This window comes from Myiozetetes cayanensis, unplaced genomic scaffold (assembly GCF_022539395.1).
Source record: "Myiozetetes cayanensis isolate MyiCay16 unplaced genomic scaffold, myiCay2020 scf9, whole genome shotgun sequence".
Lineage (NCBI taxonomy): Eukaryota > Metazoa > Chordata > Aves > Passeriformes > Tyrannidae > Myiozetetes > Myiozetetes cayanensis.
Genome location: NW_026088185.1, coordinates 23,783,766 through 23,808,319, shown reverse-complemented (window position 1 = coordinate 23,808,319; position 24,554 = coordinate 23,783,766). Strand labels below are relative to the sequence as shown.

The following is a 24,554-nucleotide window of genomic DNA, read 5'->3' as shown; positions in this document are numbered from 1 at the left end:
GTGGCCCTGCGAGGTCTGAGGCTCAAACACTGCATCTGATTCCAAGCTGTGGGGCTCAGTTTGCGATAGCATTTAGGAACTTAACATCACTGATTGCCAGGTACTTTCTCCTGGTAAGCCTGCTGAATCTGCATGCTGTACCACACTGCCACATCAATGTGACGAAAATTCTAAAAAAAATAAGGTAGCTCTGCTTTTAGGATGCTCTAAACTCAAACGTGCAATTTTGCTGCTCATCTCTCAGACTGCTCTGGTATCAAAAGCTCTTCTAAACCACTGTGTCCATTTTACTCCATGCCCTGTACCTCCCCAGGCACCCTCATGGAGCTGGATGAGCCCCCTCAAATGACCCAACACCACCCGCTGTGGAATGCTCAGGGCTGGAACAGCTCACTGGCAGGCCTCAGCACACAGGATGCTCCACGAGGGTCAGGCAGAAGCTAACTGAATGCATAACTTTATTAAATAAATGCTTTGTCATGAGAAAAGACAAAGATCAAAGAGTAACATAAATTATAAGTTGAATAAATAGTATACAGCAATCTTCACTTTTTAATAAAATGTGAGATTTTTTTTTTTTAAGTACAAAATGCTAAACAGAGCATTAAGCTCTTCTTCCATTGTCAGTTTTTCACAAACTGCTTTTTTTTTTTTCCCACCAGTAAGATTATGAGTATTTCTTGTTTACTGGAAAAAAACCAAAACAACAAAAACAAAACAAAAACGAAACAACAGAGCTACCGTATGTATGTAAAGCTATAAAAAGCTACCGTAAAATGTGTAGTGAGTATTGCTTAAAGATAAAAACCAGGCAGGAAACTCGGAATCTGGTGTGTTTTTAACAACTGTGTTACAACGGTGGGTAACGTGCACGGTGACGTCTGTCCCGGCGGCAGTGGCAGGGGGCTGGTGGGGCTGGGGAGAGGGGCACAGTAGGCAGGGCTCCTAGCCAGGGCCAGGACAGGGGTCTGGAAGCGAGGTGAACTGTTGGTCGTTAAATATACAATGCTCCATTTGGGGGATGGCGGGGGGGGCGGGGGCAGAAATCAACAACAACAAAAAAAACCCCAAACCAACAGCAAAGAAGTTTCCATGGGGAAGGTGGAGAAAAAGGGAAGGGGGGAGAGAGCGGAGAAATAGTGCAAAATGCTCTTGTACTAGTGGTTTTCGAAGTCCACTGCAGTACAGACAAGGGGTAGCCCAGCCGCTGAGCGCCGCTCCCTGGGCAGATGTGGTGGAAGGGCTGTCCTGACCCCTGCGCCATCCTTGTCCTCTCCTTCCCAGCTTGCATCCTAGATACTGGCATGGGCTCAGCTCAGATACTGTAGCTGGAGACCCCTGAGCCTCACACCTCCCCCGATGCACGAATTGCCAACATCTCCCCATGTGCCTCAACCCCCCACATTCCCCAGCTCCCAAATCCACCCCTTTTGGTTTTCTCACCCTAAATGCAAAGGGGTGCTGCTGGGTGCTGAAAATGGGAGCACTTCGTCACTGCCAACCCAGGGGGTGACCAACCCCTCCTGAAGTCACATCCCCAGCCTGACCCGAACTCCAACCCCAGTCCTAAATATTAGTGCAGCCTACAAACAGCCTCGTCCTGCTGGGGATCCTTGAGGGAGCGGGCAGCCAGGGGAGTCACTTGGTGCCCCATCCCAGGAGCCAAGGTGATGTGGGGAGGTAGGGGTGGTGCAGCCCAGACTTCCATCCTCCTCCCTACAGGTTGGTGGGGACAGTACAGGCAGTGCTGTCCCAGCATGGGATGCACAGTGGTGAGGGAGGCTATGTGGGATGGATTTTGGTGCTCTGGGCTCCTGGAGCCATGTAGACTTGCTTTGCAGGGAGAGGTCGGGGAATCATCCTGCGTCCCCCTCCTAGTGCCATTGTAGTGGCCTTGTCATGACACCACCACAAGGCCCTGTGAGCTGACCCTCGCCCTGCAAAAGCATCCTCCCCAAAAGACAAGGCCCATGGGGAGCCGCAGCCCTCTGCCTGTTCCCATCCCACCCTGGCGGCACGTTTCCTTTCTCTGCAGCCAAAGGCTTTCAAGTTTTGGGAAATTAAACAACAAAAGAAACAAACAAAAAAGCAAGAAAGAGGAAGAGAGAAGGAAGGGCCCCGGGAAGGTGGTACTGGCCTGTAACAGTCAGGAGGTTTTGCACGGGGATCAGCAAGCGGACAGGGGCCCTTGTGGTTGGCACAAGCTCCTCCTCCTCCTCCTGTCTTCACCCCACTTTCACCCCACCATTAACCCACCATCCTGGTTAAATCAACCTTGCTCCATCAGCCTTGCAGAGCCCAGAGAGGTCCCTCCCGCCCTTGGCCACAACACCCGCCATTCTCCCCTTCAGCAACACGGCGGTTACCCCGCTCCAGCAGGCTTTTCTGGGGGGCAGATCTGCATTTGGTGACACACTTTGTTCTTTTCAACAAGGGAAGGTCCTTTGTCCCCAGGTCCAAACATGGTCTGCTGGGTCTCCATGGAAGTCCATCGGCAAAGTTCTCCCCTGCTGTAACTTTGAGGGAAATAACCGCAGGTGTCCAGTTCTGCCCTTGACTGGGGCAAGTGTCCTGATGGGGGGCCCAGGGGCTGCTCAGGGGAGTGATGCCATGTCATGGGAGGCTATGAGGCCTCCCAACCTGTGATGGTGAGAAGCCTTCACCAGAGCCTCTCGACACTGAATCCCTCTTGTCCATCCCCGCTGGTGGGAACTCAGTGGTGCTGTGGACCTCCTTTTTTCTCTGCCAAGGTTCGGGAAGCTCAAAGGGGCTTTGGGGGTGCAGGAACTGTCCCCCTGAGATTAGTTGTGTCCTTTGGCCAGATCCAGCTGTGGCAGTGGGAAGTGGTTCCTGGTGGGTGTGTGTTTGCCCACTGGGACCACAGCACCCACACCCCACCGCTCCCTTTCCTTTCCTTCCTTCCCTTCGCTGCAGGATCTCCTCCCAGCACCAGCATCGTGGAGACCCTTGTCATGGAGAAGCAAGAGGCAACAGTCCCAAAATCGAACGTAAAAGTTAAAAACACCAAATAAGTCAGGAAGGCAGACGAGGGTTGTCCCACCATGCCTGAGGCAGTGGGTCTCCGTGGTGTGGTGGCTGCTGTCACTCAACAAGGAGCTGGGTCCCAGATTAAAGGCCATCATAGGATCTTACTGCAGGATGGTGGGAATCAGCTGTGGCAACATGAGCAGTATCCTCAAAGTGAAAGGATATAGGCTGGCATTTTCCTACCCACAGGGAAAGCTATAAACTAGCCTTAACAAAAAACCATGATCAAACAAAGTAGAGGTTTGGTTGTTTTTTTCCCCTGGAGCAAACCACGTTTCTGGCTGTGGAAAAAAAAGTCTCCATAGCTGGTCATCTTTGTGGTGGCAAAGTGTGGTGAGGAGTTTTAGCCCTGATCTCCCTGTCCTCATGTAGGGATACTTCAGTCTGGACAGTGACAGAGTAACAGCAGGGTCAGCTAGGATGCAGCCCTCAGTGTTCATGGGGCCCTGATCCCACAGGCACTGATGCTCCTCTGTAACTCTGCTCCTGTGCTTAGTCCAGCAGGTTATTATCAGTTTTTGGGAGGGGCAGCATTTCTCCCCCTGATTACATATTACACTGAAACCTCGAGATTGCAGGTTTCAAGGTGAAGTTTTGCAAGGAGGAAAAGCCATGTCAATGCATACACACACACTCGTACACATGCACGCAGGTGACAAATGCTTCCACACCTAGATGGACAACAGTCAGAGTCCTGCTTGTCCAAAATGATTTCTGACCTTCTGTTCAAGAAGAACTGGACAGAGAAGAATATATTTCCTTTTTGGATGATTTTTTTTGAAGTCCACAAATACTTTTTGGGGGTATTTGTGCCGTTGCAGGATGTGTGTTTCCCACCCCAGCTCATCTCCAGACACAAAGCCAGCAATCTCACGCCTCCCCCTGATGTGTTGAAATCTGTCTGGATCGGGGGCAGTCATTTGAGACAGAAATCAAATTGACTTGAGTGAATCCCAGCAGTGTGGAGAGGACACTCCGGAGGACTGCAAGGGGAGTGCTGGTGGCCGCAAGGTTTTCTCTCAAGACCCTTTAGAAATCAACTAGCTAACACGAAAAAAAAAATAAAAATTAAAAATGAACCTGCCCAAAACCCATACTGGAAATTCCCCAACTCGGAGAGCTTCCTACATCAGGGTGACCTCTGCTTGTGGCAGAGGGTCACAGGCAGCATTAGGGAGAGGTGAGGAACGGCAGAGAGGCTGTGGCTGGTTTGTCTCTGGCTCTATCCTTTCCTTACTGAGTCCTTGTCAAGAGGCTGCAATAGATTCCGAGTCCTCAGTTTCTTCAGGGTTTTCTTTTATCTTTTCTTTTCTCTCCTCTTTTTCTTTTCTTTTCTTTCTTTTCTTTTCTTTTCTTTTCTTTTCTTTTCTTTTCTTTTCTCTCCTCTTTTCTTTTCTTTTCTTTTCTTTTCTTTTCTTTTCTTTTCTTTTCTTTTCTTTTCTTTTCTTTTCTTTTCTTTTCTTTTCTTTTCTTTTCTTTTCTTTTCTTTTCTTTTCTTTTCTTTTTTTCTTCTCTTCTCTTTTTCCTTTTCGGTTTTCTTTTCCTTTTCTTTTTTCTTCTTTTCTTTTTACTTTCTTTTCTCTCTTTTTGTTTTTCCTTTCTTTACTTCTTTCTTTCTTTCCCTTTCTCTTTTTTTCGTTTTCCTTTCTTTCTCTTTTTTCTTTTCCTTTCTTTTTTTCTTCTTACATGAGATGAAAGGAATCGGAGTCCTGGGGCGTGGGGAGGTGCAGAGGGGAGGGTGGAAGGGAGCCTGGGTAGGTAGTGATGGGGTGGAGGGAGGGGATGCGACTTCACTCCACATTGCTGCTGTCGAAGGCATGGCACTGAAGGTCTCCGCTCAGGTAGTCAGTCCCCGGCAGCTTCATGCCGTATTTGTCCACACACCAACACAACCCACGCTTCCGGCCTCGGGAGGGCTTGCACTGGGGAGACACCCAAGGGCAGAGATCAGGAGCTGGCTCCCTCACGCCGGGGATCAGGATATCAACCCTGGCCTTGCCCCTTTAACCCCAGCGATGAAATCCCCTGGGTAGGATCTAATCCCTGCTCTCTGCTTTCAGCCCATCTCTGCTGCTACCCCAGCCCAGGGTTCTCTGACTTTTCCTCCTCCCTCACCAGCTCCTTCAGGATGCTTACTTCAGGCCAGATGGCACTTGGAGCCATCAGCAAGGCCACCCACCACCAAACATGCCTGGCGATGCTTACAGCAACATCCCCACCAACTCAGCAGAGGAAAAACCTCCATCCCTCCCATCCGGGGCAGCGGCAGAGAAAAGCCTTGCTGGGTGGGGAGCATCCCTCCTTTGTGGGGCTCTTACCTGCTTCCTCTTGTAGAAGCCCTTGCGGTCGCAGTTGGGGAGGTGGACAGCACGGGGGACCATCCGCTGGCTGCTCTTCAGCTCCTGCAGGGATGCCTCCATGTGCCTGCGGCAGGGGCCCTGCAAGCAGGAGAAGATGGAGTGTGAGAAGAGGAGCATGCTCACAACAAGCCTCCAGCTGCAAAAGCCCCCAAGTCCCCTCTTCCCTGCCACTGGCACCAGCTGCCCAGGGGTAAAAGCCATTCTGCAGTCACCTGCCCATGGGAGCCCCGTGGAGGGAAGGTGAAGGCACCCACCAGCTCAAACTCTTGCCGGAGCTCGGGGATGACGACACGTGGGTGCGCTGTGTTCTCGGCCATGCCTACAAACTTGGCCAGGGTCAGCTTCTTCCGGCGGTCCTTCTTCAGGGCTTCAGCTTTGAGCTCAGAGAGGCGCCCATGCTTGGGCCGGTAGGCCTTGGGCGGGTAAGTCTCCTCTGTCATCTCCGATGTGGTTGGCTCCTCATGCTCTCGGGACTCTCGTTCTGGAAGAGAAGAGGTACCAAACTGTCAGGTCTCCATGGGCTGCGTGGGGCTTGCTTTTGCACGGAGAGCCTCCTGCCCAACCCCAGAGGGCATCTTTGCACCAAGCAGGCAGGATGAGAACAAATAACCAAAGAAATACCTTTCCCTGCCTACAAGTCTGGCTTTATCCCACTGTGTGGGACTTTGCAAGACTTTTACGTGACCTCTGAACTCAGGACAGGAAGGTGTCATAGGACATGGAGGAGCTGGAGGTCTAGGATGGACTTCTACATACAAGGGCTGTTACCGTTTGTGTGTCACTGGAAAAAGACGCGTGAGGGTCATCCCACACCCAGAAAGGGCTAGATGACACACAAATGAGGCAGAGAAGCCCCTCTTTATCCATGATGAGAGGATTAAGTGACAAATTTACACTCCACCCTGCCTTTCAGATGCCAGAGCAAAAGCCAGGAATGCTCGAAGATGAGACAACTCCAAAGTCAAGGTCAACAACACAGCAAAGCCACCAGGCGACAGGGCAGGTACTTCAGCAGTGATACCAAAGATGCAGCTGACAAGTGCTGGGATCTCCAGAGTCATCAGCTCACTGTCCCACACTCATGGGAAACCAGCCTCCATCTGATGGCATACACCAGTCAGAGAGCAAAGCCAAGGACAATGCTGCCAAATGATTCTGCCTGACCGTAGCTGCCACTGATAGTAATAATAGTAAAGGGGGAGCATGTTTAGGTTCTGTCCACAGCAGTTGTCTTCCTGTAGACCCCCCCAGATCACCTCAGTGTAACCTCTGCCAGCAGGATACAGTCAGGAGCCCCATGCAGTTTATATTTAGGAGCAAGCTGGTGACAGTCTAAACTTAGATGACTTGTGACATTTAGTACAGCCACCAGAGTGAAAAAGGGCTATTTCTGTACTAAATTTGAATAGAGTTTAAAGCTCCTGAGGTTCCCAGTCTCCTGACCCCTGGTTCCCAGCAGTCCAGTGCTGATGCCAAGTCTCTGCTGAGACCAACGAGTGACCATGAGGAAACTCACTGCAGCAGAAGGAAAAGCATCAGAGTTGCTGAAATCCCTTCATGAACAGCATCTCCTGCAACTTTGATGCCAGTGAACCCAGCTCATCCCCTCCTACAAGACAGAAAGAGGCTTAGGATTAAAATAAAAGCAGTTTGAACCCCCCCCAACCAGGCAAACAGGAATCTCCTTGCAGATTGACTGCTCCCTTGAGCCCAGATGCAGCTCCAAAGGGGAGGAGGACAAAGAGGATGCCTCTGCCCAATTAGATTATCCAAGGGTGGCCAGTGAGGGGGACAGAGGAGATGCTCAGCAGCAGATGGCAGCACCAGCCTGTCTCACACGCCCCAGATGGGGCGTTTGGAGGTGACGGAGGGGAAAGGTCGCTGTGTCCCCAAGCCTGCCACAGATACCAGTCTCCTATTCTTCCTTGCCAAAGTGAACTTGCACTCTTCCATCAAAACCTGGAAAGTTTTTCATGGCCACTTATTCATTAAAACAGTCCTTTTTTTTTCTGTTTCCACAAGAACAGTGCTGGATCAGTATCCCAGACTCAGCACCCTCCTAACTGCCCACAGCAACATAAGTGACCCCCTGCACCATCCCTGGGACTCACATGGCTCCCCAGCATGAGATTACTTTGCCATTTTTCCCCATGGTGCTCATATGCTTGGTGTTTTATTCCTTGTTGCAGGACTCAACTGCTTCCACAGGTCAGAGCTCCTTTATTCTAAGAGGGTGACAGATAAGGGATAGGGAAGAGATTGAGTAAATTTGGAATGACCCCCCAGGAAATGAAACTGTACGAGGTGCAGTTGAAGTGCATCCATTGCCTCAAAGATATTGTGGCAACTCGAGGTCCAAAAGAAGACCAAAGACATCCACAGTGACTAAGTCCTTCCACGGCAGTGAAACACACCATGTTCCATCCTAGGAATCCCCTCTGGCACCCACTGCCAGGGCTGGAGAAGGCAAAGCCAGATCATCTCCCTGGGCTGCGCTAAGATAATAAGGGGAGGGGAGGTTTCACATTGGTGCTGGCAACCCTGAAGTAACACAAGAGGAGCACAGCTTGTTACCTCTGCAAATAAATGAGGAACAGCTACCCCTAGCAAATAAAAACAAATAACAAATGAAGGGTACTATGTAGTGAGAATTCAGCCAGAAAAACAGTATGGGGTGTCCAGTCCCCAGGACTCACTCTGAAATGGGTGTTTGCAGCAGCTCAGCCTGCTCATCTGGTCAGGAGCTTTAGCAACAAACAAAATAAGGTAAAGGTGTAAACACCTTCTTTCTCCTCTCCCTACAAGCTGTCAGCAAGCCAGAGCGAGTTGTGGAGCCCTCTCAGCAAGGGGAGATGGGAGCCACAGGAGCTCTGCAAGGGAACTGAGGACTGGTGTGCACTGAAAGCTGCCCAGCTCCCAGCCCGAGTCCAGTGCTTCCTGCGGGGCTGAAAAAGCACCTGGAACTGACCCCCTTCACTCTCTGTGGCATGCACTTGTGCCCCTCAAGCTGTGATATGACAAGGGATGGCTGTGGTGGGACTCCTCCATCTGTCATTCAGCAGTGGTGTCTAGTTTGGGTCTTTATATCCTAGTGAGAACCCCATATATGCCTTGAAGGGATCCCTTTCCTCCACCCTCTAATGTTTTTTATAGCCTAATTTCCTTCAGCAACAAGGCTGACGTAGCCTCTTCTCATGCACTCGATGATCTGTTCCCTAATTTGATACTAACAAGCCAGTTTTGACAAACTGATGGGCACAGGTCTCTGACACAGAAACTCCTGACAAGCTCTAGGCAGCTGGCGAGAGACCTTCCTGGTGCCAAGAGGAGAGGGAAAGGCAGAGCCAGGACATCCATCACCCATGCAACTCCCCTGCTTCTCTTCCTGGCTGGCCCATCCACCTCAACCTGCAGCTGCCCACTGCAGCCAGGACCAGACACTCACGTCAGCATCTCCAGAGCTCCTGCCTCCGCCTGCCCATCCTCACCCACCAGCTCATTAACTGACCTCTGACTGCCCCAGGGCTGGCTCGTGGCAGGCAGCATTGGCACCGCTGTGCCTCTGTGCCTGAGGAGATGCTGGCAGGAGCAACACCCAGTTTGCCCAAATGAGCCCTACTTGTGTCTGTCTGGGACTCAGGAAGGAGGCTGGAGTTCCTCCTCCCTTGCTGTCAGGTTCTGGCCTGCCACACAACCCCTTCCCGCCTACTCCCATCTGCCTTGCCAGCCTGTGGCTGGATTTCAGGCAGGCAGCTGTCTGCAGAGGCAGAACACACTGCACAGCTGTGGGCACAAGGCACAGGCAGCAAGACCCTACTCGTGGTGTCCCCAGATGAGTGACAGTGGGAATCAGGAGGTGGGTGGCTCACGTGTTTCCATCCCTTCTCCCTACAACTCAGTAGAAGGTCACCTCTCAGCAGAGGTCCCAGGCTCTCTGGCCACACAGAAGAGAGACATTGCTGGCCAAGCCGAGGATGCCTGGCTACCGTGGAGGTGACAGCTACGCTGCAGCCACCTACCCCTACAGCCAAGGCATGAGACTGAATTCAACTCTGAGCTACCCCACAGCTTCACGTCTGGTCTGATGCTGTGGTGCCCAGGGAAAGAGATGCAAGCATCTGGAAAGGCTCCTGACCCTGGCCACGCCAAAATGACTGTGCTGTTGACATCCTAATCCATGAGTTCTGGCAGGCAGAAAATACCCATAACAGAGCACGTGGGCTGTCCTCTGCCCTGGGCCGAGGGCATGGTGTTTTCTCCCCACTCCAGGCTAGCCAGAGAGAGCTATTTGCAACTCTTCTACTCTGCCCTCCAGAAGGGACAGGGAGTAGCAAAATACCAGGCACTGTTTCTCGGAAGCCACAAATTACTCCTGTCTGGCTGCCTGCTGTTGCCTCCAGATACCACCCAGAGCAGACTACCCACTGTCCTGCCCCTGGACAAAAACCCAGCCTGGGTGCTTCTGGGCTTCAGATACTTTGGACCCATGTGAGGTCCCCGTAAGGCAGTGGGTGCATTCACATGGGGGAGCGGAGTGTGTGGGAACACTGCCTTCCTGCCTGCTGATGTTACAGAGTGGAGCAGGAAGCTTTTACCAAATGGCTGGGAGGTTCGAATTTTTGTAACACATTTTCATCAGTTTCTGGCAGAAGGGTAGGAAAAAGATCTATTGACCACTGCTGCTAATGATCCTTGCTCATCACAGCCACAGGCCACTGCTAGAGGACTTGCTGTCCTGTTCAACACCAAAATCCACATCCACCTAAGAAGGATATGCACAACCACAGTACAGCTTTGCTAAACAGCCTTATTGATTATTATCATGATCGTTATTATTTACAGCATAGGCACTAACATACACCACTTAATAAGGAAGGTGTTAGAGAAAGACTTAATGGGGATCTCAGTTAAATTTCTAGCATAGGGATGACACAAATGTCAGTGGTGGAGACCTTGAGAAGTTGCCCAGTCCTCCATTTGCCCCCAAACAGCCATCTCTATTCAGAGGCTGATTGCATATGGGTCTTATACAGGAAATCTGTGCTCAGGTACCTGGCTGGTAAAAGCCCTCACTGAGTCTTTCCCCCAGCTGCCCTCCCCATTTGTCCCCACTCCAGAGCAAGGGACACACTTGACCTACACCAGAACTTCCTGGGATAGGCAGGCAAGTTCCTACTTGTCCTGGACTTGCACCTGTGACCATGAGGGGAAGATAAAAATTCCTCCTTCGTGGTCAGCACAGAAGGACAGCCACTGTGTTTACATTCTCAAAATGTAGTCAGGGAAGGGATAATGCAGGCAGGGAAGGGATAATGCAGGCAGGGAAGGGATAATGCAGACAGGGAAGAGATGCAAAGCAAGGAGTGTCATCTCATCTCGAGCCCTTTGGCAACTGGAAAGCACATCCAAGCAAAAGCATTCCTGAACTCCCCAGAGGCCACCAGAGCCAGCCCAGGCAAAAGGGAGCTTTCACCCACCTAATGAAGCACATCTCTTCTACAATCCCGTCGCAGGCACAACCCCCAGCCCCGTACACAACCTCGCAGGGTGGGCAGCAGAGCTGGCCCGGGCACGGTGCCCGGGGCTGGGGTCACTGCTCCAGACCCCCGCCCTGGTGAAGTCAGGCAGTGATCTCAGGCGACCGCCCAGCCCGAGGCCATCTGGCACCCACTGGGGGAGGAGCAGCCAGGGCTGGGGATGCAGGCTCTAGCCAGTCCCTCCGCTAGCCCAGGGCGTTGGCTGCCGGAGAGCCAGCTGCAATGTGCCTTGGACTTTCGACGAACTTTTGTACTCTGGTGGGGACTTGGCATCAGGCCAGTGCAGCCTCTCTTGGAGGGACTGGCGAGGGAGCGTGCTGGTGATGCTTGCAGGTGATGAGAGACTGGGAGGAGACACCACACACCAAGGACAGAAAAACAGCAGCCCTGCTGGGACTGCCACCCCACCTCCCACAAGTCTCAGCAACGCGTCACAGCCACTTAAAACAAATCTGTGTCATATAACACCCGTCTGCTAACAGAGGTGTTCTGGATGGCTAAACTCCATGTCTAAGTCATTGCAGAGATGCTGCACCCTCCAAAATGTGACCAGCCCCATAATTTGGCTTGGTGCTGATTTTAGGGTGGAACAACATATCTGCAGAAATTCCAGTCTCTTCTCCTGTGATTCCAAAGGTCACACTTAGGCCTCCAACAGTCTGAAGTAAAGAAAGGTAACTCCTACCACCTCTTCACTATTGTTCCCCTTCCACCTGTGATGTCATTCTCATGGGTGACAATGCCAAGCTGTTTTGCAGGCACAGGTGCAGTAGTAAGAAAATACAGACCCTATATCCTTCCCTGGGAATTAGGCACCTCAACAGCTGCCACAGGCAGCAAATCACCTTTGTGATTTGCAGAGTGTGGAAGGAAGTCTTTAGCACTCAAGGCATTGTGAAGCGCTCACAGGAACACCCACTGTGCCCCACCACGCCCAGTCACCTACCAAAGATGTATCATCAGAGTCCAAATAGTGCATGGCTCAAAAGCCAGACAAGCTTTTGGAAGGGAGGCTCTGGGGTTTCCAGAGCCTTATATTCCTGTGACAACATGTTAAAAGTTAATGGGACCTCACTCCCTTGTTCCACAGAGACACCTTTTAAGGGAAGGATATGGGTCAGTAAGACCAAACTCAGAGAAGAGATGGAAAAGCAGCCTAAGGGTCAGAAAGATTTAACTCTAGGTTAGGAATTATCTCCATTTTATTAAACCAAGAGCCAGAAGAATGCTTGGGAACAGCTCAGGAGTATCTGAAGAGCCTCAGAGAGCAGGCATTGATGGCAGAGGGATATGCTATACTGTGGCCTTTTTTTTTTAAGTTATTGTTTGGACTTTGCTGAACTAGCCTGGAAGACCAGCTCTTTCTCAGGTGATTAATGTCTCCTCAGCAGAAACCTGTGGATGCAGATTCTGCTGTATCAGCCAGGGCTCACCTGCAGAGCGTGAATATCAGGTGCTTGGGCTGCCCCCAGGTTCACATAGGATTCATGGGAAAGGGAGATCATCATCCTGATGACCTCAGTATCCTCATACAGAGCTGGAAGGTGGAGAAATGCAGCTCAGCATGTGGGAAAGGAGCTCTTAAGGGAACCAGCTCATGTTTTGGTCTGGTCTGGAAGTGCAGGGCCTATCTATAGGAATGGATCTGTGGGTCAGCACCACTTTTCCGCAGTGCCAACAAATGCCACAAAGCAGGGAGAGGTTACAGCTATGGGAACTGGAAGCATAAAGATCTGCGTTGCTATGTGCCAAACAGTACTTTCTGAGCTACCCTTCCCTGCTGCAGCCACAAAGTAGAACACTCTGGGAGCAACTCTCTAGAGCAAGGAGAAAAGCAGGTTTAGATATGGGGAGTTCCATGACATAAGCTCCTTCCCTACATATTGCTAGTTGTTTGTTCAGCAGTCTTATCCATGCTGTCCTGGAAGTCTTATCCATGCTGTCCTGGAAGAGCCAAGTTTGGGCTCCAGCTGGTGCACTGCTCTGGTGCTGCTTTGAAATGTACAAGCAAGGATTGGGGCTCACCAAGAGATGTTGTCTTTGTCAGTCTCTTCCTCTCCAAGGAGTTCTCAAATCTGTCTACAATCAGTTCTCCATGCAGGTGTGGGAGTTTGCAACACATATACAAAACACACCAAGACCAGGTGAAGGTCTGGGTCAACATGCAGCATGGCCAGAGAACTTTGGCTTCCCAGTGACAGTGGTTTCTGGCCAAGAGAGAACTCAAAATGTCTAACCAGTAAAAGAATCGAGAAACTTCCCAGAGTTTCTCCCTCCAGTAAGATGAAGAACAAACATCCATTCATTTCAATTAAATGATGCTGATGTGCACCATCTCGCAAAATTGCAGGCACTCGTTGCTAGATAGCTGCTTGTATCAGCCTGACATTTCCTGAACAAAGTTATCTTCCAGGGAACTGAATTGGCAAGTGGAGGGGAAGGAAGTATTGCAGGATTAGATTTACATCAAGAAGCTCCTGTTGCTGATGCACCGATGATAGGAAGATAAAACGTACTTCCTTCACATCATCTGGAGACTGCAGATGTTCCCCTTTCCATATGCTGAAACTGGAGAAGAAGCTAGAGCTAAATTATGACCCAGAGAAATCTAAATAAAACATTTATCAATATCATAGTGACCAAGACATATTTTTCCTTCCTGGGAAGGATGAAATAATTCAGCCTCTCTTGGTCTTGTATCTTTTCCAATAGATACAATCTAGTGGCAGATTTCATTGGTTATAATAAAGGAGGCAAAATCCCCATCACACTGCCAAGGAATTAAGAGCAGAAAAGAGCAAAGAAGGAAAACTCAGAGAAGACTGCATGACAGTTTCTGCCTAACTGACAATACAGGTGAGGAAAATCTGGATTAGCTCGTGACAAGCATCACTGAATTGTTTACCAGCAGTTCCTCTCTGGGGTTTATCAGTGGCAAAAAGATGAAAACACACATGCTTTAAGGTTTTCTGAATGAAAACAATGTTTGTTTTCATCATCTGGACCCCAGAGATGACTTGGAAAAAATTTTACTGTGTCCTTAGAAATTAAATAGGTGTGATGAGTTGGAAGAGAACCCTAATAATGTCCATCAACTATCATTGTATGAGAAAAAAGTGGGAAGGGGGACTTTCTTGGATGCAGGTAGCTCGACACCAGCAATGAAGGAAGCATAACTAGGGAGAAGGAGTAAGTACTTGTGCTCTCTTGGACTGTGTGGGGCCTGTCTCTAAAACTCAGATGAACATTGCTGTCAATATACATGAGATGTCAAGAAACCTGGACTTGAAAGCAGGTGCTGACAGGATGCTGATGCTATTTCAAAAGAATGCTACTGGTAGCTATCAAAAGCCGGGCTGTTAGTGGGAATATTGTAGCATTTTACTCTAAGAACAGTATGAAATTAGGAGGAAACCCCTGTATTAAAGGAGATGATCTTGGGAAGAGGATGTCCTACCAAAGATATAGTCACTATAGGTTACACTAAGATCTCTGGTCTGCTTATGGATGAAGGTGCCTTTTGGACAAGGTTTTGAATCTGATTTCGTATCATACTGAGCAGAAGCTTTTAACAAATGTCCTATTGGAACTGAATCTGGTAGTTGCTGCTCCCACTAGAGGCTGGTAGTCTTCATCAAAAGATCTGTTCCTGCAGATAGTTACTGATGGTCTCTGTTAGCCTCAAAAGCAGTCAGGAACTGGCAGAGCCAAGAAAGCCAAACCCTTTGTTTGCCCCCAAAGAGAGGTAAAGGAACATCAGGTGGAGTATGGAGATGCACCTGTGTCAGGTGCTAGACCAAAACTGGTCCAACGGCAAAAATATTTCAGGTGTGCAGCTGTGACTGCAAACTCCAGCCTAGCCTGGATTAATTTCAAGGCCTTCAGCCTGACTTTCAGAGTTTTGCCTTAAACCAGATAGAATAGCTGTGTGAGATCATCCATTGCTCATCTCTGTGTCAGCACCAGATGACACATCATCACATGTACCGTCCATTGCAAGCTCTCAAGGTTTCAACCCCTGCCCTCAGGACTCCCTTCCATCCTAATGGCTCCTTCTCTCAAAAAGCCTTTGCCTGGAGTAGGCCATGCTGTTATTCAATCATTCAGTCCACTTAAGCAGGACCACAAAAAAGTACCCGAAGTTTGACATTCACACTCTGACAATATTAATATGCAGGAACTTGCCCAAGCTTGATCCTAATGGATGACTCTTACTTCTCCTAGCCATTTTCCTCCCTGAGCTGTACTATTGCATACACTACCTTGTTCTCTTTGGTCCAACATAATGCAAAGATGCTTTTCAATGTTAAAAAAAAATCACAGGTCTCTTGACTGAGAAAATGGTACAGACCTCTGGTTCAGGGTCTGAAACTCCAAGAAAGACAACTGATCACCCCTTGCCCTTCTGGAGCCTTTCTGGAATGATAAAATCCTTGTTGACTTTTTGTTTCTCCTGCAACCTCAAGCCACCTCTGCTATTACAAAACCAAATAACTGAACACTGAAATGGTTATGAAATGATGCAGTAAAATTTCACCCATATCTGCTATTTGTTCAGGAAAGCAGGAGTCACAAGTGAAAGCAATGTGACTGTATGTCATTTTCTGTTGAGATGTTAAAATATATTAAGACATATATGTAGCTGTGACTGTGGGACATGAAGTTCCATCCTAATAAAACTTTTCTTCTTTTCCTTTAAAATCTCCTTTAAACTAAAAAGTGAAAGCCAGGTTTCATAGTTTTCACTGGCTTATTTAATTACTTGATTTTCATCATTAGTCTAAAACGTAACATCTGATTTCCTAAGCATGAGTAATAAATGGCTCTGTTGATTTAATTGTCTTCTGAGGATGAATCCCATCTGTATTTGGAAAAATAAAATATTTTGACTGTTTTTCTACAAAAAAGAATGATGAATATTGGCCAACTTTGTCCCTAAAGTTACCTCTAAGAAACATTCCTTCTCTCATTTAGCTAGGGAATCATTTCCTTAAGTATCTGTCAGGATTACCTTCTTGCCCTTAAACAGCAACCAGAGAAGTTATCTCCATCAACATAACAATTATCTCCATCAGCCAGCCAGCTGTGTCCATCCAACAAGCAAACAAACCTTACTGCAACAACAGCCCTGGAGGCTCGAAGCTGGTAAGAGCCCTCCAATCCTAGCAAACCCTACAGCACACAGTCCTTGGAGGAAAGAGGCAGCTGATTCCCACAGAGGGGGTAGGTGCCCAAAAGCTAATGATTCTCTGGGCCTGGAGGAAAGATGCTCAGCATCTTGCAGGATCAAGGCCTACTGGGCTAACAAGGAACAATGTGCCAGTTTGCTGGGGGGGTATTAATGCCCCATTCTCACATTCTGCATGAAAGAGACAGAACTACTGCGGTGGAGTTACTATGAAAAAAAATGGGAATATCAGAGGGGTCTGGAGAATGAGGGCAGTAAGTGAGAGCAAGGCTTTATGTATACACACACAAGAAATGCCCACTGACTCCACAGGCATAAATTTAACATGCTTCCTCAAAGTTTAACATGTTGACCACAGTCTCTCTCTTACACTTGTCCTGGAAACATCATAAACAGACAGAAGACTTACCAAAACATGCTGAGAAACTGATTCCTTGAGAGCAAATTTGCCCATATCAAATCACTGAGAGTTCCAAAGTTCTGCAAACAGCTGGGTACTGCTGGTATTAACTTCAAGCAGTGGATTGACATAAACACTAAGGGGTCCCCTCAGATCACTGGCATCAAAGAGCCACCTCAAAAACAACATCTTGCTGAGAGTTGCCTTGGCTACACAGCTGAAGGAACACTCTGTGTCCTGTGGGGGTAGAGGGGTGAGGGGATGGGGGATGTCAGTTCTTCATCACCAGATGTGCTGGGACCCTTCCAGGATGAGCTGAGGCATGAACCATGACCCATACCCAGTGATCTTAAACAGGCAGCCCCAGGACCCAGGAGCACTGGCACAACTGCCACCCCACTCTGTAACTCACAGGCAGCCCTGCACATCACCCTGGGGAGACCAAGTGTTGAGGCTCATGCTAAATGGACCCAGTGGGTCCAGGTTTTAGGAGATTCCAGCATGGGGGGTCAGGTATCCCTCCCTCTCTTTCTCTCCAGCAAAGCCTCCTCATACTTTTGGTGAAACCTTTCCTGAGGATAAACAGATAATATCTAATTTTTGCCTGTAAAAAATCTCCTTATAAATGATGAAGTGGTTATCAAACTGGCTGCCAGTGAGTTCACACAGGCCAATGATGATCTTTGGATCATCTCTGACCTCTTCATGCACTATGTCTTCAGATGCTGTTGCTTCCTCCTCTCAGTGCTGGAGGTTGTTTCTCCTGCCCTCAGCTTGCCACATCTCAGAAAATTTTTCATATTTTCCCAATTCAGTTCTTCTTGCACACCTTCCCAAAGGCCATTTTTTGCTGCCTGGGCATAGAGAAATTTGCAGGATCCCAGAGACCTCAGTGCCCCTGGCACCATCTCCTCTACTGATGCCATCAGGCACTATTGCCCCCACCATTTCCCCCAGCCCTGGGACTGGGTAGGAGGTGGACTGACTGCCCTCTGCAAGTCACAGCTTCTCCACACCTTCACTCAGATGTATCTCAGTGTATTATCTCAGTCTGGCCAGAAAACACAACCCACCTCCAAGCACAGGGGATGAGTCTGGATCCACACAGCTGGCTGATCTATCTTCTTTCTCACCTCCCATTGTTTGATATGCTCACCTGCTGCATCTCATTTCTCAGCCCTTAGTGGGAGGAGAGGGTAGGTTGATCTGTATGCCAATATCTGTTCTTGATGGCAAAATACCGATGTGCCAGTCATAACCAGAACCACTGCACCTAAGAGAAGTTTGTGTGTGCTGCCTGGAAACCACTCTGCCTCCAGAGACAAAAATGCTCCGTGTGTGTGCTTGCACACATTAAATGTTTATGCAGGCGTGCGTGGGTGTGTGAACACGGGTACATGAGTGCCTATGCTCACACATGCATATCTTTCCTGTGCACATTAATCCTGCTGCTCTGCAACCCACATCGAGGGACAGGTGTGTTCCAGCCAAATTCCCCACTTATGTCTGGCCTTGAATTTGCACTACTAAGTGCTTGGTAAAAAAGAAACAAAACAAAAAGGCAGGATTTGCTGTACCATGGACCCTTTTATCTGCCCTGTGACTTTGCACAGGGGAAATAAGCTGCAACTGTTCTTAAGCAGCTCACCCTGCTGAGCCGAGGACGACAAGGCTCCAAAGGGCTGAGGTTCCCGCCCCCCTTCCCAGGCTGCTCCCAGGCTTTTCAGTTTGCATGAAGAGTTCTGGGAAGTGCTACTGCTATAACAGCTCCTGCAGCTGCTCCTACATCTGCGATGTCTTCCGACTCAGAGCAAGTAGAACTTCCAGCGGACGTTAGGAGGAAGCAGAGCACCACGCTCCATGGGAGGCAGCGCCCGTGCGCTGCTTCTCCTCTTCTTCCTCCCCCTCTGCTGTGACACGTGTGCCAAACTAAGCGACAAAACACCCGGAGGGATGTCTTGAAACTGGCACAGAAGGTACCAAGCTCTCCTACCCCTTCTGCTAAGGCTGAGGGGACACCTCACTCCGCAGTAAGGCAAATGCTTCCAGTCGCACATGACTCTGCCACTCATGCCACTGACGTGCCAAAGCCGCGACAGTCGCCTGGGCACAGGATGCACAGTATCGACACAAGGAGGCACAATGACTTCCTTCAGCATCCCTCAGGTTTGCAGAGGTTCCCGTTTGAGATCAGCCCTTGTTCTCTGCTGCAGTGGTGCAAGCTCTGGAGGGGCTCCCCTCATTAAGCTGGAGCGGGTCCAGGGCTGTGTGGAAGCTTGGGGCCAGCTCTATCTCTCATGCACGCACGCACGCACGCACGCAAGCACAGAGCCACGTCTTTTCTCCGGTGAACTCTGCTGGCACTCGGCAGGAATTTCATTTGGATCAACTACTTAATATTCTCCCTCCTTCCTTAGAAACCAGGCTACTGAAAAATCCTTCCAGCCAAGGCCCCTCCTTTCCTGTTTGAACCACCCCATTCCTCCCTCCCCCATACACACACACACCGCAGAAACCCGACTCACTTGCTGGCACCTGATGGATTTCACCTATTTTTTTTTTTTTTAATATATTGTTGTTGGAACTCCAGATCAAAAGAAAAATGGAGATTTTCCTGTTTCGTATCTGAGGTTTTGCAGGCCTGTTGATACTAGCTTTCACCTTGACATTTCAGGAGCTGCTTCGCACAAAGGACCTGCCGCTCACAGCAGCCGGGTCCCTCCCCAGGTGACACATGTGCACAAACCAGTGTGTCCCACAGCCTGCTCCCGTGACTGCTGCCCTAACCCTCACCCTCACCCTGGATGTGAGGAGTGTGTGGAGCTGCCTACCTGCCTCACCACATCCCCATCACTCACCCCTGAAGCCCCGCATCCCCAAATGTGGAGAGTAGAAGAGCATGGGAAGGAGGAATGGGCTGGAGGGGAATATGTTGGGGAGCAATAAAGGACTGCACCGAACACAAGCTGCAGGAAATCTGGGCTCTGCAGCGCTCCTCCTCCGCCTACTTCCAGCTGACACAGCAAAGAGTATTTTCTTAGGGCCAATTCTGCAAGCCCCCGCCTTTCCCCTCCTGGTTATCGTTGGCTCACGGTTTTGTGAGGAAACTTGCCAAGTCTTGCTCACTTTCTAGAAAGAGAGCAGGAATGAGAGAGGAGAAGGAAATATTTGACAACCTTTGTTTTTCCACTAGCCTTTTTAGGGCAGCAGGCTTCAGTCTGTGCCCTCCGCTCCCCGATGCTCGGCCTGACCTTGCTGTCTCAGCAAAAGGAAGTCTGGCGGGAACACAGGGGAGAAAAATGGAAAGATGTGGTATATTTCAAAGGAAAACTAAACAAAACAGAGAAAACCCAGAATCCTGTAGCCTGTGCCATAAATGAAGCTCATTCATGTTTTTTTACCAGGAACAGTCAATTATAGCCGTGATGTTTGGCTTTCAGTACAGGACAGTGTCTGACTTGTGGCAGGAAGGACTACAGGGATCATCCTGTCAGTACCTACATATCCATCTGTTTAAAATGAGCCTTACCAAAGCCCTCTAATCCCACACCTGCTTTAATTTCAGACCTCTCAACAAACCAGGAGCACGTTCTGCTCAGTACCTCCAGCATTTCTCAGTGCTACTGTGCTCAGCATATGTATGAGGAAACTGAGGCACTGTACCTGCAAGCATCTTATCCCTAGGCAAGACATCTGCTCTAGAGGAGAGCCAAGCCCAGCCTCCCAGACTTGGGCTCTTACAGTACTGCTTGATGCATCTCCACCTCCGTAAGGAGGAAAGCATCTGCAATTTTAAACTTGGCCAGCGCGAGGGCAGGAATAGATAGAAATGCAGTTTGATCTAGTCCTCGCCACTGTCACATAGTTTATTTTGCAGAGTGCTGATTCTTTCTCAGCGGTTCACAGCTCAGGGCCAATTTTGGTCATTGATAGATGGGAGGGCCAGGCCAGCATCCCCAGCACACAGTCCCTATACTGCTGGCCAAACTGGCAGAGGCCAGAAAGTTCAAGTTAAACTTCATTTCTTTTCTTGCCCTGTTGCTTAGGAACACGCCTATGAAAATATACTTTGTTCTCACACGCTACCAGTCTAATGCCAAGTGACTTTTTTCCCCTCTCCCGTCCTCAGGAATTCCTGATTTATTTTTTATTTCTTTTTTGCAATCACACAAATCTCAAGAGGAGCCTGCTGGTCTCCCGTGGCTTCTTGCAGCAGCCTTTCCAATCCAGGCTCATCTCTCGCCTGCGAACAAAACCTGCCGAAAAGAGGCCCCTGCAGCGCTTGGGGAGTCCAAACTGGAAGTGCAGGTAGTGCCAGGGGGTTGGTTTTGCAAAACAAACCTGCAACCGCTTTCCTATCCCTCTCCTTGTTCACTCAACGGGTGCTCCCCATCGCAAGAAAATCAAAAGCAGTGGTATTACAAGGGAAGTGGCTAAAGTTTTCACGCAAAGCACCTTTGGGAAGTGCGAGGCAGGTGGAATGAAAGGAGATTCATGTTGAGAGCCAAGCGCCAAAGCTTTCTCAGGTGCCTTTGGCCTGTGTGGGGGAACCCTTGCACAGGTGCAATAATAGGCCCTGCTCTCCCAGCCACTGCTGGATTTCAGTGGCATGGCTTTGCCTTCCCCACCACACTGCCTGCCCCTGGCCACGCATACACACATGAAGAGTAAATAAACACTGGGATGACGCGCTCTGGGATACTTCACATATCTCTGCTGCCAGCGGTTACTACCCTGCTTCCTGGGCTCCACGGCAGGAACATGGTTTCTGGCTTTAGCCTCTGTTCCCTGTGCAGGTCTGCTCCCAACCCTCATCCCTTCCAGCTTCCCTTCAAAAAGCCAAGCTCAGCTTTGCTGTTTCTGGCTGATTTAAGAGAGTTTGGACATCTGATGTCATTCAAAGGAGGGGGGAAGTTATGCACACAGAATTTGGTTTTGCTCTGAAGGATGGAGTGTAGCAACCCAATCACTGCCTGCAAGCAGCAAAGGGGAAAAATAATAAAAGCATCAAGATTTACTAGGTGCTAGAAAGGAGAAATGGATTCCCATCGCGTGGGTATAAGCAGAAGCTTGGTAACAAGTAGAAATTACTTTTTCATGCTCCAGAAAAAGTGAGGGGTTTGTTTCTGGGTTGGTTTTTTTTTGCCAACTGGTTCCCCGGACGTACAGGCACCCTCTCTGCCTCTCTTTCATACTGTGGCAAATACCGATGTATTTGGAGGAATATAGGGAATGTGTCCTCACATGAGCTAGAAGATCCAGAAATGGGAGTGGAATGAGAGCCAAAGTGAAGGAGTGCTTTCTTTCATGCTTTTGTCACGTGCAAGAGGCAAACACTTCAGAAGCTTGGCCTTGCACTAGTGCTGCCATGCCTGCCTTCATGCTTGCTTTTAACCTGTTCTTTCTGGTTACTAGCCACACCATTGTTATTTTTTGCAATCACATATCCTGTCCCTAATGCACCTGCTCTCTTCACCTCCCTGGGCTAAAACCCATCACCCAACAAAGACAGCCAGCAGCGGGCAGCCAGGAAGAGCAGGCTGCAATGATCCCAAAAGAGAAAGTGGGAGGCTGAGCAACAAACCCATGGGTTGCTGAAGACTTTGGGAATGGGGCAGTTGGTTGCAAGGAGGTGCCCTGCCCTCTCCTGTACTTCATATTGCAGACGTCAGCTCGGACTCTAGAGCAAGGTGGAAGATATGGGGAGAGAATGGGGTCAGGAAGAGGGTGAAGACAGGGATTCAAAAAAGATGTAAAGGATGTAACTAAGGAAGGACTGGGATGCAGCTGTGACTAAGAAGGTGCATCTGGGAAGTGGGGGAAGGAAAGTTTTCCATTGGGGATGGGACAACTCAGAGGTGATGATAGAGGGGGGGGAGGTTGTGAGATGATGCAACAGGAGGTTTGACCAGAGCACGGGTGGAAAGAAGGATAGGAAAAGTGGCAGGGGGCATGGAAGAACAATTGGGGTGATGGAAGAGTACCTACAAAGATGGAAAAGCAACTGTGTAAGAACAGATAGAAAGATGTAAAAGTAGCTGGAAAGGTGGAAAAGCAATAGGGGGGTGGAAGAGCAGCCAGGGGAAGTGGTGGTGGAGAAGCAGATGGAAAAGATGGAAAAGCAACCAGAGGCCTGGAATAGCTGCTGGTGGAGGGGGTAGGGAGGGAAAGGAATGGGGAAATAGCTAGAAAGATGGAACAGCAGCCAGGGTGTGTAAATGTGTGTGCGAGAGAGAAAACTCAGGCAGAAAGGCAGAAAAGTAGCCAGAAAGATGGAAAAGCAGCTGGTGGCGGTGGAGGGGAATGGAGGAGCCGGGAAGGCAGAAAAGCACACTGGGGGGAAGGGGGCTGGAAGCGCAGGGGGGGAGGGTGTGGATGGAAAAGAGGGAGAAAAGATGAAAAAGTAACCGGGAAGGCAGAAAAGCAAGCGGGGGCATGGAAGAGCATCTGGGAAGATGGAAAAGCAGCCGCGGGGGCAGGGAAGAGCAGCCAGTGGGAGGGAGCAGAAAAGCAAGCGGAAAGATGGAAAGGGAGCCGGAAAGACGGAAAAGCAAGCGGAGGGTCATGGAAGAGCACCCGGAACGAGGGAAAACGCAGCCGGGAGCTGGCAGTGGGGTGGAAAAAGCCGGCGGAGAGACGGAAAAGGTGGAAAAGGCGCCGGCAAGGCGGAGAAGCATCCGGGAAGGCTGCGAATGGAGGAGCGGGGTCACTCACCAGCCTTGGCTTGCTCGCGGTAGCTCTTCTCGCTGAGGCAGACGGCGGTGCCGTGGAGGAGGGCGTGCAGCGGCTTCTCCTCGCCCTGGCGCGGGAGGCAGCGCAGCCCGCGGGCGCAGCGCTCGGTGTAGACGCCGCAGGGTTGCCCGGCGGGCAGGGCGCAGGTGAGGCAGCAGCCGCAGCCCGGCTCCTTCACCAGCTCGCAGCCCAGCGGCGGCGGCGGGCAGAGCGACAGCGCCTTGGCATCGCAGGGCTCGCACTGCACGAAGGAGCCCAGGCACCGCGACAGCCCCGGGCAGGCGCCCAGCAGCACCAGGAGCCGCAGCAGCATCGCGGCGGGGATGCTGCGGGACGGGGCGCGGGGAGCTGCCGGGGGTGGGCGGCGCTGGTTTTCCGCTTGCCCCTTCTGGGGCAAGGAAACAAAAAAAAAGAAAAAAGAAAAAAGAAAAAAATTAAAAAATAAAATTCAAAAAGGAAAGCGCAGCCCCTGCTTGCAGGCGTCCCACTCTGAGGGTTATTCTCGGGGTGCGAGACCCTCCCGCTTTTCTTTTGGCGTTAGGAGAGTGGGGGCGTCTAGGTTTGATTTTTTTGTCTTTTTTTTTTTTTTTGTCTTTTTCTCCTTTCAGCTTTTTCTAGCCTCGAAAGGGGGAATTCGCACGGCGATCCGCGGGAGCGCAAAAAGAGAGGGGGAGGGAAGGAGGGGGGAAAGGGAGCGAAGCCTGCAGGGGTTGCACAGCCTACAGGTTGCAGGGGAGGAGTGGGGGAGCAGGGGGGTTTGGGGAGGTGGGACGGCGATTTCACACACGCGCGCACACACACACACACACACACACTTCCCAAAGGACTGGAAGGAGGCAGGTTGAGAAGGGAGCAAAGTTCCTTGAAAACCAGTGTCCTGCTATTATTGCATCAAAGCATTCAAGAGGGCAAAAAAACCCCAACAACGCAGGAGAAGGAAGAGGGGATGCAGAGCTCCCCTTCCCTCTCTCTTCTTCTGCAGGAGGAGAAAAAGTCTCTCCCGACGCAGCGAGCTGCTGGGAAGCTTGGTATGAAGCAAAGTTGTGTTTCGATCGGCTCTGTTCAACTCTCCCGCTTTCCTCTTCCAAGATTTGCAAAGGAAAAAGAAAAAAAAAAAAGACCAAAAGAGGAAAAAAAAAAAAAACCAAAAAACTTTTCTGCAAAGTTGGAGTGTTTTGTTGCAAAGTCTGCAGAGGAGCGGTAAAAAATCAGGGGGAAGGGGAAAAAAAAGAAAAGAGAGGAAAAAAAAAAATCCACTTTGTAGATCTCCCAACACTTTTCCCCTGGAG

General features: G+C 49.9%; 1 protein-coding gene across 1 annotated transcript; it reads right to left on the bottom strand.

Annotated features, from left to right (window-relative positions):
- Nucleotides 1-441: 441 nt before the first annotated feature.
- IGFBP5 (insulin like growth factor binding protein 5) lies at nucleotides 442-24,554 on the bottom strand. The gene is made up of 4 exons (XM_050339602.1): nucleotides 23,248-24,554; nucleotides 5,663-5,889; nucleotides 5,367-5,486; nucleotides 442-4,970 (listed from the first exon to the last, which is right to left on the bottom strand). Exons 1-4 carry the CDS (start codon nucleotides 23,576-23,578, stop codon nucleotides 4,839-4,841), a joined length of 810 nt encoding a protein of 269 aa, XP_050195559.1. The 5' UTR covers nucleotides 23,579-24,554; the 3' UTR covers nucleotides 442-4,838.